The sequence below is a fragment of the Trichosurus vulpecula genome, chromosome 6, assembly GCF_011100635.1.
Source record: "Trichosurus vulpecula isolate mTriVul1 chromosome 6, mTriVul1.pri, whole genome shotgun sequence".
NCBI classification, from domain to species: domain Eukaryota; kingdom Metazoa; phylum Chordata; class Mammalia; order Diprotodontia; family Phalangeridae; genus Trichosurus; species Trichosurus vulpecula.
In genome coordinates this window covers 55,502,962-55,521,999 of record NC_050578.1, presented here as the reverse complement: position 1 = coordinate 55,521,999, position 19,038 = coordinate 55,502,962, and the positions used below count along the sequence as shown (strand labels likewise).

The following is a 19,038-nucleotide window of genomic DNA, read 5'->3' as shown; positions in this document are numbered from 1 at the left end:
ATGAATCCACTACAAATCCACATTATCTAATATCAATGGGCCCCTCAATGCAGCCAGGGAATCCTTCTATGCATACCTAATCAATTCTTTATCTCATTTTCCAAAGCTTCTGTTCCAAACCTCTTCTTGCCTCATCAAACCTCCCACAGCAGCTGCTGTTCCCAACCTCCCAGACTTTGTCTCATACTTCATGGAAAAAAACTGGGGCCATTGGCTGACAGCTTCCTCTTCTTCCCATCTATTCAACTCACAGTCTTCTGATATCATTTCACACTATCTCCTCCCTTGCTCAATACCCTGATGAAGAAGTGGCCCTTCTCCTTACCATAGCCAACCCTTCTATATGTACATCCAATCCCATTCCCTTCTGTCTTCTCCAGCTGTTTTCACTATCATCCTGTCTAATATTTATGTGTACTGTTCTTTCCAATACTATATATAAACATTTCCATATCTCCCCTATTATCCTGCATCATTCCATTCAGCTAAACTCCTTTTTTTTTAAAAAAGTCATTTATGTTAAATGTCTTCACTTTCTCTCTTCCTTTTGTCTTCTAAACCTCCAACTGAAACTATCTGCTCAAAAGTTACCAATGACCTCTTCGCTGCCAAATTCAATGGCCTTGATCTTCATCCTTCTTGCCCTCTCTGCAACACTGGACACCAGTGATCCTTGTCTTCTCCTGCATATTCTTTCCTTTTGGGGTTTTCATGACACTTCTCTCTTGGCACTCTTCCCACCTGGCTCTTCCTTTTCATTCTTCTCTGATGGATCTTCATAAATAAGTTATACTCACTAAACATGGGTGTACTCTGAGGTTCTGGCCTAGAGCCTCTTCTCTTTTCTCTCTATACCATCTTTTTTTTTAAATCTGTCTTAAATTTTTTTAAATTATATTTTAAAGAAAATCTGCCTCCTCTTCCTCCCACCTCCTCCCAAACCTTTGCTCCACCAATGAGAAAGACAAAACACCAGTTACAAATATGTACAGTCATGACAGAGACATGGCATGTAAAGTCAAGCAAAACAAATTCTCACTTTGGCCAAGACCAAAAAATCTATATGACCCAATCTTCACCCATGTCCATCATCTCTCTTCTTCATGAGGTAGAAGACATATTTCATCATTAGCCCTCTGGCATCATGGTTGATCACTATTGTTCAAAGTTAAGTCTTTAAAAATCGTTTGCCTTTACAATTACTGTTATTATATAAATTATTCTCCTAGTTCTACTTACTCTACTCTGCATTAGTTCACACAAGTCTTCCCAGGTTTTTCTGAAATTGCCCCCTTCATAATTTCTTAGAGCACAATTGTATCACATTCAAATAACCCTAATGTTTAGCTATTCTCCAAATGATGGGCATCCCCTTGGTTTCTAATTCTTTGCCATTGTGAAAAAAATGCTATAAATATTTTTGTATATATGGGTCCTTTTTGTCTTTCTTTGATCTCTCTGAGGTCCAGATCTAGTAGTGGTATCACTGAGTCAAAGTATGCTTAATCGTGGTTACAAGACAGCCAAAGCAGCTAGGAACGATGTGTACCGAGCAGCCAACAGCCTCCTTCGGCTGGCTGCTGACGGACGGCTCAGCCTTTGTCTTCGTCCACCTGGCTACAGTGACCAGCGAGCCTCCTGGGAGTCCCATCCAGAAACCTTGGAGCTGGTGATGATGCAGGGGAGGGTGGGACTGTCGGGTGAGGATGAGGATGAGGAAGAAGAGCTGAGCAGTTCTGGGGAAGAGGAGGGAGAGGAGGATCGAGATGCCGATGAGGAGGGTGAGGGAGATGAAGACACCCCCACCCCTGCCCGGCCTTCACACCTGGCAGGCCCAAACCCCTATGCCCTGCTGGGTGAGGATGAATGCTGAATCTCCATCCTTTATTCCTCCCTCCCATTCAACATCCATGCTCTTGGACTGATCAGGGGATACCCCTTTTCCACCTCCCCAACTGTGAATAAAGATAACCTGGTTCGTTAAAAAAAAAAATAAAAATAAAAAAGTATGCTTAATAACTTTCCTGGCATATTTCCAAATTGCTTTCTAGAAGAGCTGCTACTTCACAGTTCTACCAATAGCACATTGATGTGCCTATTTTCACACAGCTCTTCCAGCATTTGTCATTTTTGCCAATCTGATTGATAGGTAGGAAGCAGAATCTCAGTTTCCATTTACATTTCTCTATTAGTGATTTAGTATTTTCGAAATACTCATAGTAACTTCAATTTCTATGAAAATTGCCTGCACATATCCACTGACCATTTGATAAATTGGGGAATGGCTTATCTTGTTATGACTGAATCAATTCCATATTTTATATACTTATGTTTGTGTATTAGAAATGAAACTTTTGCTACAAAGATTTTTTCCCATTTACTCACTTCTCTTCTAATTTTAGCTGCATTGGTTTTGTTTGTGGAAAAACTTCTTAATTTTATATAATGAAATTGTTCCTTTTACTTTATGTGATCCTCTCTATCCCTTGTTTAGTCATGGACTCTTTCCCTATCCGTAGATCTGACAGATAATCTCTTCTTTGCTCCTCAAATTCATTTATGATGACTCTACAGCACCTTACTTGTGATCTCATCACCTCCTCTGGTGATGATGATTCCCAGGTCTATGTATCCACCCCTAGTATCTGCTGAATCTCAGGCTTAGATTACCAAATGCCCGCTGGATATTTAGGAACCAGGTGTTCTATAGATATCACAAACTCAATATAATCCAAAACAAAACTCATGTTTTTTCCCCTCCAACCCCTTCTTCTTCCCAACTTTCTTACTTACTGTTGAGAGTACCAGTATTCTACCTGTCACTCACTATCACCTCTGAATGACTCCTCCCTCTCACTTGCCCACATCTAATCTGTCACTACCACCCTACTTCAGGCCTTCATCATCTCTTGCCTAGACCTACTACAAGAGCCACTTAATTAATCTCCTTGCCTCAAATCTGGTGCCCCTCCAATTCTTCTGTCACATAGGTGCCAAAGGGATTTTCCCAAAGTATAAGTCTGACCATGTTACCCTGCCTACTCAGCAAACTCCAGGGGTTCACTATTACTTCTAAGAGTGAATATAAACTAAAAATAAACTGCTCTGTCTGGTATTCAATGTTCTTCACAATCTGGCCCCTTCCCTACCTTTCTATGCATTATTCTAAGATTGAGCTACAAGAAGTCTATTTGCAATCCCTCTCTGATCTGTGTTGCCCTTGCATCATCTGTTCCCTCTTCCTTAAACACTCTCCTCATCATCTCAACGACTTAGAAATCCTGGCTTCTCTTCAAAATTCAGCTCAAAAGCCACTTTCTAAGGAGGTTTTTCCAAGTTCCCTCTAGCTGCTACTATCTTCTCCTCTGAGATTTCCTTCCATGCATTCTGCATGTATCTTGTAGGTACCTATTTAGATACCAGTTGTCTCCCCCATTAGCACTTATGCTCTTTGAAGGCAGGGATGGTTATTGCCCCTAAATAAATTTCAAAGTTCCTTAGTCTGGCATTTGAAGCCTTATTCCCCTCCCTTCATTTAAATTAGACTATTCATTATACTCTGTACATGGCAAATGCTTTCTAACCTTTATCTCTCTGCTCATGCCATTTTCTATTCATGCTGTATCATCTCCCCAAAAGCTGCATATGAATTCATTCATTAAAGCCCACTTGAAATACTTTTCCTAGGAAGTCTTCCTTGGGTCCCAGAGCAGTAATAACATTTTTTTCCAAATAGACATATCTTAAGGACATATCATGTACTACAGTTATATGTATATGTTATATTCTCCATTAAACTGTAAGACGAGAGTAAGGATAATGGTTTATCTAAGTTTCCTATCTCCCTTTATTACTTAGTTATACATTAAGCACTTAATAAATGTTTGTTCATTTTGATTCAAATATTAATTAAACATCATACATGTGTGGCAATGATCCAAGGCAGGGGTCAGCAACCTTCAGCCAGAGGCCCAGATCCAGTATGCTGCTGCTTTTTTGAGCTGTCCAGAGACTAAGAATGGTTTTTATGTTTTTAATACAAGGGTCATAGTTTGTAGACCTTCTAGGCAATAGGGTTGCAAAGACAGATATAACAGATTCTTCTCTAAAGGAATTTACAGGCTAATGGAGGAAAAGGCATACACACATAAATACCTAGGATACAAAGGAAAGTAGGATAAAAGTACCCTGAGAAAAGAAGGGCTGTGAGAAATCTGAGGATGGAGACATCACTTTTGGCTGGGAGGGAGAGGAGTACCAAGGAAGACTTCATTCCTGAGGGATTATCTGAATGAGTGTCCATGAAGCAGAGAAAGAAACTCCAACAGTTGTGGAAGGGAGGAGGAGGATGGGGGGAGGGGGAGGAGTCGACTCAAGATAGAGGAAACAGCTTAAGGAAATACAAAGAAATAAGAGACAGCAGAAATAGAACACAGGCATAATGTAATCCAACTGCCTGGACCACAGACTATAAGAACGGAAGTAACATAAGATAAAGCCCGATAGACAGATTACAGTCATATGGTGAAGGGCCTTAAATGCCAGGATCAGGGTCTACTCTAGGTGGCGCAGTGGACAGAGAGCTGGGACTGAGGTCAGGAAGATGCCTCTCTTCCTGAGTTCAAATCTGACCTCAGGCACTTACAGCTGTGTGACCCTAAGTAAGTCACTTAACCCCATTTATCTCAGTTCCCTTATCTGTAAAATGAGCCAGAGAAGGAAATGGCAAACCAGTCCAGTATCACTGCCAAGAAAACGCCAAATGAGATGATGAAGAGTTGGGACACGACTGAAAAATGACTGAACAAGTGGCATAGTGGGTAGAGAGCCAACCTCAGTCACAAAGTGTCCAGGCCATACTTTAAGATTCTAATTTACAAAGCAGTTCCTGATATGACCTGAGGAGGGAATTTCCTCAAAGGGAGTTCTCTATACAGATAAGTACGGTTTCAAAACCAAACAAAAAAGCAATCTGCAACCCATTCCATCCTTAATAATAATCCTTAAGTTAACATGAACTCTACATTATCTTTTCTCTTTTAATAATATTTGTTACAGGGGGAGAAATTGGGAGTATGGCAGAAGCTAGCACTCCAATTATTCTCAGAGAAGCTTTGTCTAAAACTCTCAGGATACCTAGTGTCATACTCTTTTTTAAAAAAGACACTAAAATGTTCCAAACTCTAAAACCATTTATCTAGTCTCCCATCAGAGTCTAATGGGACTGAAGCAGATTTTACCTTGAAGTTGTAGAATCCCTAATCTGCTTGCAGAATTAGTTAAGTAGACTTTATTTAAAAAAAAATTAAATGCAGTTTAATTTTTCTAAAATAAGAGATGAAGTTTAAAGAGAAGAGAACAAGAGGAAAATAAAGGCAGTCCAATTATAGACCACATGCCCTAAGAAGGTCAAAGAGAGAAACACTGGTCAAAACAATAGATGCAACAATTTTTTTCGAGGTAATAAAAAATGGGAAACAAAGTGGAGGTCCATTGATTAAGAAATGGCTGCACAAATAGTGGTATATGAATGTGAGAGAATATTATTGCACAATAAGACTGAGGAGTTCGGAGAAATTTGCATGAAATAATGAAGAATAAAGAAGAACCAGGAGAGCAACATACGTGACTACAAAATGTAATGAAAACACCGCTAAAAGACAATCAAGTTCATATAATTAAATAACCAATATTAGTCCTAGAGAATGGATGATGAAATACATTTTCTTACTCCTGAGAGAGAAGTGGTGGCCTATGGGTTAAAAATGTTGTATGCGCTATCAAACACAAAGGATTTGTATGTTGATTTTATTTATTTTTCTCCATTACAACAATGACTTTGGTGAGAAAAAAGGCTATATTAGCAAATGACTGTGATATATAAGAAAGGTGTCAATAAAACTCTTTTTTAAAAGAACCTGGAACACCAAGACAAACATAAAAAGCTTATATTTCACCTGGCATTCATACCTGATGAACAACTTCTGCTCTCACTGAGTCAATGAAGGCCTGGTCAGTAGGATAAAGAGCACAGGCAAACATAAAGTCCTGCCATATCTACAAGGCAAAAAATTAGAGTTGGTAAATGATGTCTAAAAAAGAAATCGTTCAGTTAATAATCTTATTACAAAGAAATCTTTTAATACTTTGGGAGATATAGGGGTTAGCTTGATATGCGTATGATGTATATAAGTCAAATTAGTGAAAAATTTATTGAGCACCTACTATAGCATAAATGATAGGCATGCTGGCCTTAGAATAAGTGAAGACCAGGGTTCAAATCCAGCCTCAAACAATTATAAGTTGTTAGCTTGCATATAAGTCAATTAATTTCTCTGAACCTTAGCTTTCTCATCAGTAAAATGGCTATAATAAGCACATACTTATGAGGATCAAATAAGATAACAAAATATTTAGCATATTTGAAAATATCATACAATTGTGAATTTTTTTTATTCCATACTTCTCATCTCTTTTCATGAAGTTTAGTTAGAATAGCCTGAGTAAAGTTTGTTAGCTATCCCATTTTTCTTTTATACATACTCTGACCATTATTTGTACTGCATTCCAATCCGTTTCAGGCTTCCGTTTCTTGGACAGCTCCTACCTAGCCACTAAGGGCTTCATCGGTTCTTCTGCAAAGTTAACCACTTCCAGTTCCATTCAGCAAGTCCAATGCAGTCTACCTCTTACCAGTTTTTACCATTGCTTTTTGAAGTGAGGTTTGTTTGTTCCAAAAGTATTTCTATAGGTTTTGGTCTTAACATATGCTCTAAGAAGATCCATTAAGCTTCTTCCTTTCTGTCAAGGAACTGTTGATCTTTCTACAGACACCTTGAACTGTTTTACTGACGTTGTCCATACTGATTTTTGTTATGAGATTTTCCAAATCTGTCATGGTCCATTTTACAGTACACATTGAGAAGGGTGTTGCTTTAAACATGTCCTTCACATTCAGCTTAGATTTAAAGATGTTGTTTTTAACATATTTGGCCTTTGTCTCCTCTTTATGCTTTGTATCTTTACACTTGATACGTCTTGCCTAGAGAAGACCAAAGTTTTTGTAAATGTCACCTTCATTCATTAGTTCAACATGTTTGCTGGATTCAAGTTCAATGTTTTTAGTCACTTATCTTTCCTTGGGGTACATGAAAAGAATATTGTACTTATCAAATCCATATGACTTTAAGACATCATTTGAGAAAAATTCCATGATACAAAAGAGCTGTTTAATGTATTTTTCATTGGAAAAATATGATTTTATATCTTCCACGGACATGAAGTAATTAATAAAACATTTTGGTTTGATTGTCTCCTTAATTTAGAAGCCATACTTAGTTCTACTTAGGAGAGATGACAATGAATTCAAGTCTAGATAGAATCAAGATGGGCTGAAAACTGTCTGAGAAATTCCAAGGTTTCTTATCAATCAGTCTTGACATCATTGACTTGGTATATTGATATAAGTAGAGAATGATTTCCCGTGTGAATAACAAATACTCTAACATTTCTACTACACTTCTGTCTTCTATATGTTTAGTACATGAATAAAACATGAGTGAGGAAATAAACCAAAAGCTATGCAATAATCAACAAAGATATAATAAATGTTACAGTGCTTTCCCAGGCAGCTTATTCAATAGTTTCCCAATGCTCCTTTCAACATACTCTTTTTTATTCTTCAATCAGCATGCTATTTTCTTTTGTAAGTGCTTATGGAGCTGTTCTTGGTATTTTTAAGTGATAAAGAGTGACTACTTTCTGTGCTAAAGAACGGAACCTAGAATTCCTGATGTTTTTATTTTATGCATTCTTTTCTATATGTTTCTTATTTGCTGGACAATATGATATTCAAGTTTTTTAATGTGTGAACCAACAGTAACATGGCTTCCCACACATCTTCAATACTCTCTGACATCATTTCAGACAGTCTCATGGAACACCTATCCTCGTGGCATTCCTTCAGAGGTCTTCTAGCTTGATTCCTGTGGTTCTCGCCATGGCAATGGCTGCCATACAGATGACAGTGGATGGGTTCCAGAATGTTTTTACATATTCTATCAAAAGGCTGAGGATGACACATTCAATCATGATGGTTATGGCAGATACCAGTTCGGCTTTGGTTACTGTTCTGGTGTTTATGTTCTACTACTTGCAGTCACCCTGTCATTTGAGATTACCAATGCTGTTTTTAGCTTTCATTTCATCATCAGATATAATTCCTGGAGCCTGCATTAAGTGAAGATTTCCAACGATCTCAGGGTCTTCAACTTTCCCTCCTCAGAATTTACCATCTTCTTGATTTCAGCTCTTACCTCCAGGCATAGAGATGAAGTTATCATTATTTTTCTATCACTGCCCAGCAGGTGAGGTTCTATCATTTCTGATTCATTCTGATATATCTGTATCTTGCCTTCTTGCAGTATCAGAACATACTGGATCCCTATTTACTCTGCTATCCTCTGTGCCAAGCTGACTACCGTGACAGCTCTGAGTAGGACCAGCCTGCAATACTATGGTCCCCTGCCTAGAATATTTCTTAAATTCAGTGAAAGAATTTCTTCTTACTACACAGGGTACCATGCAGCATCACTAGAGTTCAACTGGCCAGCATTTCAGGGTTCTGCCAGGCTTTCACCACTACCATGGAAGTTCCAGGGCACAAAGAGTACATTACCTTGCATACCACTCTTCCTGGTATCTCTTAATTTGTATTCTCCTGCCCCTGCCCTCCAGGACAATAAGTTGGGCTTTGTGGAACTTTATTATTTTATGAGTTGAAAAATAAATCAACTATAGTCCCTGCCCTTTAGGAGCTCATTAAGACCAAGCTAATGGTTAAAAACTAAATCTGTAATTGCCCGAAACTGAAGCAGGAATCCCAAAAATAGAAGGAAGAAAAGAAGATGGAAGGGATAAAGAAGAAGGAAAAGGATTCAGGAAAGCAAGTACTAGATGGGAAAAAGAAGAAAGCTCCCTCCTTCTTATCTAGTTCTCTTTGTTTCCTCATCTTCCACTCTCACCAGGCAGCTGAGATGGAGAAACATGTGACCTCTCCGAGATATAAAGGGTCAAAGTCTTGCAGAAACAAAAGTTATTTCCTTTCTTTGCATAAAATGGGAGAAGTTTTTATGGCACAAAAACAAAGCAAAATTCAAATCATAGGTTAAACAAAATATGCAAGTCATGTCTACTTGAACATTATATATTTTTACAACTGTTTTACTCTAACTAAAAATATAAAATAAAATAAAACAAACTCTTAGTTAAGTCCAACATAAATGGAAAATTAATTTAGACATTTTAAAAAACCCCAATGAATAAATCTGGTCCAACAAATTTAACAATATCAAATTTTACTAATGTTCAGTACAAAATTCCTTCATTAATTCTGCCCTTTTGGATATCTTTAAAGCTGATATGTAAAAAAAATTTAGTTCACTTGCTCACCCCTGAGAACATCAAATCTCTCATAACCCTCTCTGAGAAGACCAATCATTCCCTCATTCCACCTCACTCCTCACTCAGAGGGTCAGAAGGAAGGGCAAATATCCTCCTTGTTTCCTGCTATTCCTTCACCACCATCTCTCAATGACATTTTATATTTCAAACCCTTTACAGCACAGGCCACTTCTCCCTAAACCAGCTGCTGTCATCTGCTTATGTAGTCAATCTCACATCTTTTCCAGTGCCTTTAGCACCTGGTCTGTGGTCTTTTCTGCCACATGTTTTCCCACTGAGCTTCAGGACTTCAAAATATTTTTTTTACAGCCTCCCCAGACAACTGCTCAACATCCTCTGTTCCAACAATCTCTATCTTCATCACTCTCTAATTCACACACTGGTACAATCACATCTCAGACCTTACCAACTTACACCTCCTCCAAGATCTGGAATTCTGACATTCCATTTTCTGCCCAAACCTCCACTTCTACCTTCCCTCATTCACATCAGATCGAGTCCTGGCCCTTACTGTGACCTCTGGTCCCCCAACTACTTGATGTTTTCCCACTCTATCCCCAGGCTCACTTAACCCAATGGTTTGCCACGATGGCTCAATAACAAATACCCTAAAGAATGATCAAGTTGATGATTTCTCCTCATTACCCCTCTATGTGCCAACAAGGCCGCCCCAAACATGCACCATGCTCATCCTCCTCTAGTCCTTCCCCCATTCCCCCTTGACTAGCTGGTATCCCTGTCACAAGCCCTTCCCCATTCCAACCCAATCTCAGCACAGTTATTTTCCTAAAGTTCAAGTCTGACCATATCACTCTCTAGACACAACAACGGCTTATCCCATCTCCTCTACTCAGAACTCCAAAGGCCTTCTATTACCTTTAGGATCAAATATAAACTTCTCTGTTTGGTTTTGAAAGCCCTTCACAACTGGCCTTTCCAACGCTGTTATACATTACTGCCCTTCTCATATCCTGTATTCTAGCCACACTGGCACTGGCCCTTACTCACATGCCCCTCTCTCTCAGCAGCCTCTGTCTCCTCACAACTGAGATGCCTTCTCTCCTGACCTCCACCTCCTAGGATTTCTTGCTTTCTTTGGAAAATGCCACATGAATCTTTTCCTGAAATTTCCAACTGTTTTACCTTGTATTTTGTATCTATGTATAAACATACTTGTCACCTCCCTTAAATAGCATATGAACGCCCTGAGGGGAGAGAGAGTTTCATTTTTGTCATTGTATCTCCAGCACACAGCACGGCACTGAGTCCACTCCTGTTTGTTGACTGGCTGATAGAATGCTCTCCCCTCCTTCTCCTTATCAGTCTACTCAAATTTTTAAACCCCAATTCAAATGCCACTTCCTCCAGAAAGCTTTCCCTGACCCCTAATGCCCTAAGCCCAGCTTGGTAAATAACCTTTCCTCCTCATACTGCATATAGTGTTTGATTATTCCACTCCTTATTATACAATATTACATGATAAGTGTATTGGAGCTACCTGGTAGTATCCTTATCACTATTAGAAGGTAAAATTCTTGAGGACCAGGACTATCTCCTATCTAAACTTTGTCTCTTCCCCCAGACCTAGCACAATTCTCTGCACACAATAATTGCTTAGTGAAGATTTGGTTTTATTGCTTCATCCTTTTTATACATGTGTATGTTAAAAGAAAATCATGATAAAGCCTAACCCAAGTGAATATGACACATAAAAATATTTAAATCCTTTATATTTGCTACCACTTTATAGGTGTAGCTTGCCAAGCCAACATTCAAGCAGCTCTTTTTTGCCCTGATGAATATGTTACTTTCAAGTAAGATCTTTGCCACCATCATGTAAACAATGGAACAATCCTTGGCTATTGCTTATGAAAAATCTAAACAACTACACTTCCTATAGGATGATTAAAGGAAATATAAGCTCCCCAAGGGCAGAGACAATTCCATTTTTGGTTTTGTATCTCCTGTGATTAATCCTATTCTGTGCCAAGAACTCAATGGATAGTTTTTGTTTCTTGAATTAACTGAAAGAAATAAACTCCTTTTACCTCTCATCATGCTTTTTAAAAAATAAAGGTTTTTATCAAGTTCTCTAATTCAAGAACTAAAAACTAAACACAAGAAACTAATGTGTATTCATATGGAATACATAAGATTTAAGACATTTAAACATTTACATATCATTTGGTACTTTTCTTCCTCTACCCGCAAGGCTGTCCCCTATACTAGGGGTTCTTAACTGTTTTTACATCATGGACCCCTTTGGCAGTCTGATGGAGTCTACACACGCCTTGTCAGAATGCTGTTTTTACATGCATAAAACAAAATGTATAGGATGACAGAGGAAACCAATTACATTAAAGTACAGTTATCAAAAACAAGTTCACAGATGCTAGGTGAAGAACCTCTGCTCTAAATTCTAAATTTTATTCCACTTTTCTCTATTTTCTTCTTTGACAATCTTACCGATTCTCACAATTTCAGTTATCACCCACACTGATACTTTCAAACCCAGTTTGTCCTGACAGCCACAGATCCCACATTTCCAAATGCCTGTTGGATATCTACACCAGGACGTTCCATGAGGAACTCGAACTCAGTCTTAGTCTCCAAACCTGTCTCTCCTCCCAATTTCCCATAAACAATCAGTTGCCAAGTTCAGTGGATTCTACCCCCCAATCACTCTCACATCATACCCTTCACTCCATTCACACACTAGTTCAGGCCCTCATTTCATCAGCTCCCATAGCTCAACTAGGACTTTTATGCAGGTGATACCCAGAGCTATAACTCCAACCTTAGTACCTCCTCTCAATGCTAGTCCTGCATCAACAACTGCCTGTTGGACTCTTCCAACCTGACTGGCCACAGGCCTTTCTGTTTACCGTTACAGTCCCTCATAATCTAGGCTCCAGCCTACCTTTCCAGACTTATGTAATTACATCCCTTCACCCACCTCACATTCCATCCAAACTAACCTTGTTCTTTATCCATGACATTTCATCTCCCAAGATCTCTGTGCACAGGCTATCCCCTTCACACCAGACATGCAACTCCCTCCCTGCCTCCACTTCTTAAAATTCCTTATTTCCTTCAAAACTTAGATACTGTCCCAACTACCTCTGAATTAAGCCTTTCTTGATTTCTCCTGTGCCTCCTTATTTTCTTCAATTTCATTTTAATTACTTTGCATTTATTTATGTGAACCTGCTATTTTCCCTGACAAAATGTAAACCCTTGGAGGGAAAGGACTGGGACTGTCTCTTTGTAACGTAAGCCTCTAGCATAGAGCCAGCTGCATAATATGTCTATTGAATGAATGAATGAATTCTAATAGTCCTCTAACTGATTTCTTTGCTTCCAATATCTCTCCTCTCCAAGCTGTCCTTCAGAGAGCTACCAAATATGTACATTTAAACCACGTTGTATTCTAATAAAAAACTATTAGAGGCCCTCTGCCTACTAGCTGGTCACCAACCCTGTAAATATAATTTCTCCTACCCCATGCACTCATTTGGGCATGTCTTCTATGCCTAAAACACATTCCCTCCTCAACTCCACCTGTCACAATCCTTCCCTCCAATCAACATCCAACTCAGTTAAGACTTTCTCCATAAAGGCTTCTTTGCAAATAAAAGATATGAGAAGACACCTCTTCCAATTTCTTTGAAGACAGGGGAAGGTCCATGGGTGTAGAACACTGCATATAATGACAGGTGGTTTTTTTTTTGATGCATTAATTGTGTTTGTTCATTTTTCCCCCTCCTGCCTTTTTTCTTTAGAAAAAGAAATGTGTCTACTACACAGGATAGCTCTCTGGTAGAGGAAGGACAGAGAGGGAGAGAAGGATAAAGGAGGAAATGGAGGCAATGTAAAAACAAAATATATCAATACACATTTATTTTTTAAACAGAGGCTTAAAAAATAAGCTTTCCTGACTTCCCCAGCTCCGAGATTTTCTTACATTCTTCTGGAGACCTCCTGTGTTTGTCCCATTCTGGCTTAGCTCCCCCTTATTTGTGGACATATCATGGCCTCTTTATTTGATTGTAGCCTCTGTGAAGAGCCAGTGTCATTTTTCTGTTGTCGTGTTCCCACCAAGAGACAGTGTTGTTTTTCTTTTCTTTCTTTCTTTTTTTGCCTGCCCTTGGGAGGGCCGTGATTTCATCAGTATAGGGCTTCATCCTGGTAATGAAACTCTCTACCAACTATAAGGCAATCAGTGAATGGGAAGATCTTTCCCACCCATCTGAGTGGGCTTCGGGGGCGGGGCTCTCAGGGTCCTGGGGGGCGTGGCTAGGACTGGAGCCAAAGGTAGGTGTCTGAGTTCTGGTCCATGTGATGACATGAAGCCTGTGGTGGGAGGAGCTTGCTGAATGGTTGCAGCAGAGCTAAGAGGCAGTTGGTGAGAGCAGTTAAGAGCTGATGGAGAAAGGAAGCAGTCAGCTAACTGGAACACAGCTTGGAGATTGCGGAGGAAGCGGCAACAAAGGCGGCAGGCACTACAAAAAAGCAGGACTGACCCTTGTGGAGACTGGAGAGTGCTGAGCAGGGGCTTGAGGCCAGTGGGTGGTCTTCTTGCTGGAGGGCCCAGGCATTGGGGGGGAAACACCAGTATGGCTTGGCTTGCTGCCATAATGTTTTTCTGTGGCCTCCTGGTCACTATTGTGAGATGGGCATACTGGTTTTCGAAGGTTCTTGCCAGGATGTCGAAATGGAGACATTGGTCCGTGGGTCTGCTACTTTTGAGTTTCAATAAATGCTTTACCTCCTCTGCCTTCTACTTAGAGAATTCCTTATATCCTGAGATTCTGGACCATTCAGGCATATTCATGGTTATCTTTGAAGTCATGAATTCTGCCTTAATGATAAACCAACACAGATCAACAGCTGTTCTCTGATATACTACAGCCTTAGAGGACTGTCCAGAAGGGAAGTGACCCACTCTGGACCATACAGCCAAAGGATGTGTGAGGCAGGATTTGAAAGGCTCGGAGGCCAGTTCTCTATCCATGATCTGATACCACTGGACAGCCTCACATAGAATTGGAGTTAAATAAATGTTTACTGAATTTCATTCGCACTACTCCTTGCTGCTCTCAATTAAACTTTTTTGTTGTTCAAGCAACTCAAATGTTTGCCCTGACTTGAGGGGAAAAAGCACTTAAGAGTCATTCCCCATTCTCCAAGGTTTCCAGGAAGCCAGGGGGTCAAAACTCTTCCTCTCCTCCGTCACCGCCAAAAGGCCAGACTGTTTTAATTAAGGGTCCACTCATTTTAACTAATCTAATTAAAAACAATCTCACCATTCCCTGTGGTTCCTCAGTTCTGGATACATGACAAAAACCTTTGAGCTTTTACACAGCTTGGCCCAGACTGCCTGGCTCTAGGTCTGGTCTCAGGGGACCTGAGTTCTACTGACACCCTGGACATTACCTTTGGCCAAAGCTTGTAATCTCTCTGGGTCTAGACCTGCGTGACATCCTCTTTCCAGGAGTTTTTCTTATAACTGTTCCAGGCCAAAGTGGTCTCTTCCTTCTTGAATCCTTCATGTACCACTCCATCTGTATTTTAATTTATACTGGCCTACTCCCTAATTTTACTTACTTAGATACTTTGCAAGTGATCAAAATAGCAACGGAAAATTGAATTGTGGGTTTAAAATAGACTGTAAATCAATGTGGATTGTGGGAGATGCTGCATAAAAATATCCTCAAACCTATGAAAAATCAGTAAAGGAGCTGGGCTGGTCATGTACTGAGGATAAAGGACTGAATGATGGCATCTTTAAACAGGTGTATTTTAAGAACATTGACATCAACAAGCTGGAGGGACATTACATTTTAATGCTTTATTCTATTTATACATTAGTAAAGGGGAAAGAAAGGGAGAGAAGAAATGTCCTGGTTTAATTCTGGACGTCCACAAGTCCTGCTTACAGACAACATTTGCTCAAGTTCACCTGTGGTTGCCTTAAAGGCCTAAGGCAAAACCATTCATTTATGGTATGGACTTGGGTATATGTACCTTGCCATTCCAACTATACTAAGCTCCTTGTGGGCAAGGTATTATGTCTTATGCCTATTTGCTTTCTACCTATGACTGTCCTAGCTACAAAGTAGGTATTCAATAAATACTTTGGGATGGAATGATTTCTGAAATGCTTTTCTAATAGGATATACCATTTTCTGAAGACATTTAAACATAAGAACTTTACAAAAATGAATAAATTAAATCACAAAGAGAAAATTGTGTAGAATTCACAACATGCAAATATCTTATGAATAGAAAATTGGTCAAATCAAACACAAAAGGACAAACACAAAATATATATGTACCATTAGTCCCAGTTCATCACAGATTTCATAGAATTCATCTTGCTCATAAATACCCCCTCCCCAAACTCGTAGAGTATTCATGTTAGCATCCACAGCAGATCGCAAAAGAAGTCGTAATCTATGGCAGAACAGAGAATTAAATATAAAAGCTTCTGAAACCTACAAATATGAAACATAATATAGAATATGAAAAAAGTAGAAAAAGCACAAGAAATTAAACAAGTCCTACAATTATTTGAAAGTTAACCTGTAAAAAATGAGAACAAAAACATTAATAATAAGGGATGAAAATTAAAACAACTCTGAGGTTTCACCTTGCATTCATCAGATTTGCATGGCAAAAAAAGGAGTTTGTTACATGTTCAAGAGCTATGAGAAGGGAGGAATACTCATATTGTTGGTAGAGCTGCGCATGGCTCTAACTATTCTGCAAAACAATGTGGAATTATAGTAGAAAAGTCACAAAACTGTACCTGACCTTTGATCCAGAGATACCAATATGAGGCATATATCCCAAGGAAGTCAAAAACACTAGGAAAAGTCTCAATAAATCAAAATATTCATACTAGTACTTTTTGTGGTAGCCAAATAACTGGAAACAAAGTGGGTACCTTCTGATTAAAGAGTGATGTGAACCAAAATATGGCATATGAATCTAATATAATATTACTATACCATAAAAAATATGAATAAATCAGAGAAACATGGGAATATTTGTGTAAACTGATGTTGAGCAAAATAAGGAGAAAGAAGCAAGAGAACAGTTTATACAATGACCACAATAAGGTAAAGAAAGATATTGAAAGACTTCAAAATTCTTATCAATGCAAGTCTCGGTAATGACTTTAGAGAAACAGTAACTCTCAGAGACGTAGTAGAGTTTACATGGAAAATGAGGCAAACATTGATAGAACTAATGTTTTGATTTTCCGTGGTTTAACTGTACACTCCCTGACTTCATTAGGAAGTGACAGAAATGGGTTTTTTTAAGCACCAATAACTTGTTTTAAAAGAAAAGAAAGTGAAGAATAACTGGGTATTCCACTGATGGACACAATTTACATCGCTGAAGACTGAAGTAAAAAAGAAGAATCTCCTGACATGAAAATGAGAACACTATAGGGCGAATGAGTAAATCTGGACTTGACTGTAACCTCCCTAATAAAATAAAAACAAATAAAAATGCAAATCTTGGCAGTAGGCATAGAATACTTTTATACCTTCACTACAAAGAAGTCTTATGTTTTTAACGAATGAATGAAAAGGAGCTATTAAGGGCTTACTCTATGCCAGGCACTGCGTTAGGTCCTGGGGATAGAAACAGAAAAAGAGAAATGATCCTTCCTCTCCAGGAAATTACACACTAATTATGGGAAGAAAGCTCAGCTGCAGGAATTATGGAAAGCCCCGGAAGTCCTGTGAGTACAAGCTGTAGGGTGGATGACAAGGTCCAAGAGTCCTTAGCTCCATCAGTGGGTTAGATGACAGTGGCAGGGATCTCCAGGAAATAAAAGCAAGCAAGATCATTAGGCATAGGGGTCCTTCATCTCATTGGATAGAAAACATTTGGTAATTCCATCTCATCTAAGTCTTATGAGCAGTCAAGCAGCCCAGATGGGTTCTGGATGGACCAGCACAGGGAGGCACCTGGCTATGGGAGAGGGGAATAGTACTCCCAGTGGTTTGAAACATCAATTGAAAGGAAGTGTAAGAAAAGTTAGCAGATGAAACAGAAACTTTGACATGAGCACCTAGCTCTTTATTCTTCCTCCTAAAGCTTCTCTCTTTAATGAGTCTTGTCTTTATCTTTTCTTCTTCCAACCTACCATATGACCAATCAAACTAAGAAAGAAGCCCATTCAGCTATTTTGGGAATATTTCCAATAAACCCACAAGAGATAGGAATAGATATAGATACCTTGAGGAAAAGTTGACCTGGGAAGAAAAAATTACTGAGGAAGAAAAAAAATAATCTTTGCAGAAAATTTCTCCGATAAAGATCTCATATATAGGACACACAAAGAACTAATTCAAAATTTTAAGGACCAAAGCCACTCTCCAAGAGATAAATGGTGAAAGGATATGAATAAGTAGTTTTCAAAAGAAAAAAATATAAATGAAAAGATGCTATAAATCATTAATAATTAAAAATCAAATTAAAACAACTCAGGTTTCACTTCAGGAACATATGTTTGGGAAAGATGACAAAAAAATGACAGGTACACTTTTGCACTATTGATGGAGCTATGAACTGGTCTGACCATTCTGAAAAGCAACATCATGTACAAAAAGTTACTAAACTATGCATACCTTTTGACCCAGTAATACCACCACTAGCTCTATACCCCTAAGAAACCAAAAAAAAAAAAAAAAAAAAAAAAGGAAAAGGTCTCATTAATTCAAAAATATTTATAGCTCATTAAATACAAGCACCTTGTGAGCAGGGACAGACTTGCTTTTCTATTTCTATCTCCGGTGCTTTACGCGTAGTAAGTGCTTAATAAATGTTTTCCATTCATTCATTCATAGCATCTTTGTTATAGCAAAGACCTGGAAACCAAGGAGTTCCCATCAACTGAGGATTGAATGAACAAGATATGGCTTATGAGTATAACAGAACATTACTGCACTTTAAGAAATAACAAAAGGGATCATTTCAGAGAAACCTGGGAAGACTTATACGAACTGATTATTTATATGACAATATTATAAAGATAAATGACTATGAAAGACTTAGAAATCGATCAATGTAATGATCAAATAAGATTCCAAGGGACTAAAGATCAAACATGCTACCCACCTCCAGACAGAGAGGGAACGGGCTCATGTTGTTGAATGAGACACCCATTTTTGGACACAGCCAATGTGGGAATTTGTTTTGCTTGACTACATAAAATTATTACAGAAGTTTTGTTTTTCTGTTTTTCTCAATCTGGGGGGAGGGGAGAAGAAAGAGGGAAGCTAAGGATATGGCTGTCACCTAAAGAGAAAAAAAGAAAAGAAAGAAAAGAGGGTCATTAAAACATATTTTTGAAATACATAGAAAGAGTACCAGAAGAAATCACATACAACAAGCAGGACAGCTTGAAAGTAACATGTTGAATTCATTATATATTTTAAAAGGAATGCAAGTTGTACCTAACAGAAATTTTCAGCTTAACATACAACCCTTTCTGTTCTATTGGGTATAAGGAATCATATGCTCTAGTATTGATCTTTGTTCAGAATTTTAAAAACA

General features: G+C 38.6%; 1 protein-coding gene across 2 annotated transcripts in view; it reads right to left on the bottom strand.

Moving 5' to 3' along the window:
• The window catches only part of MANBA (mannosidase beta), a 121,535-nt gene that overhangs the window by 48,302 nt on the left and 54,195 nt on the right, over positions 1-19,038 (bottom strand). For both annotated transcript variants that reach the window (XR_005010688.1, XM_036763994.1), the window contains exons 9-10: positions 15,801-15,918; positions 5,971-6,057 (exon numbers count right to left, since the gene is read on the bottom strand). Coding sequence is in view for 1 of the 2 variants with exons in the window: in XM_036763994.1 (XP_036619889.1) it covers positions 5,971-6,057; positions 15,801-15,918 (205 nt within the window). In the remaining variant the exon portion in view is untranslated. The remainder of the gene's footprint in view (positions 1-5,970; positions 6,058-15,800; positions 15,919-19,038) is intronic.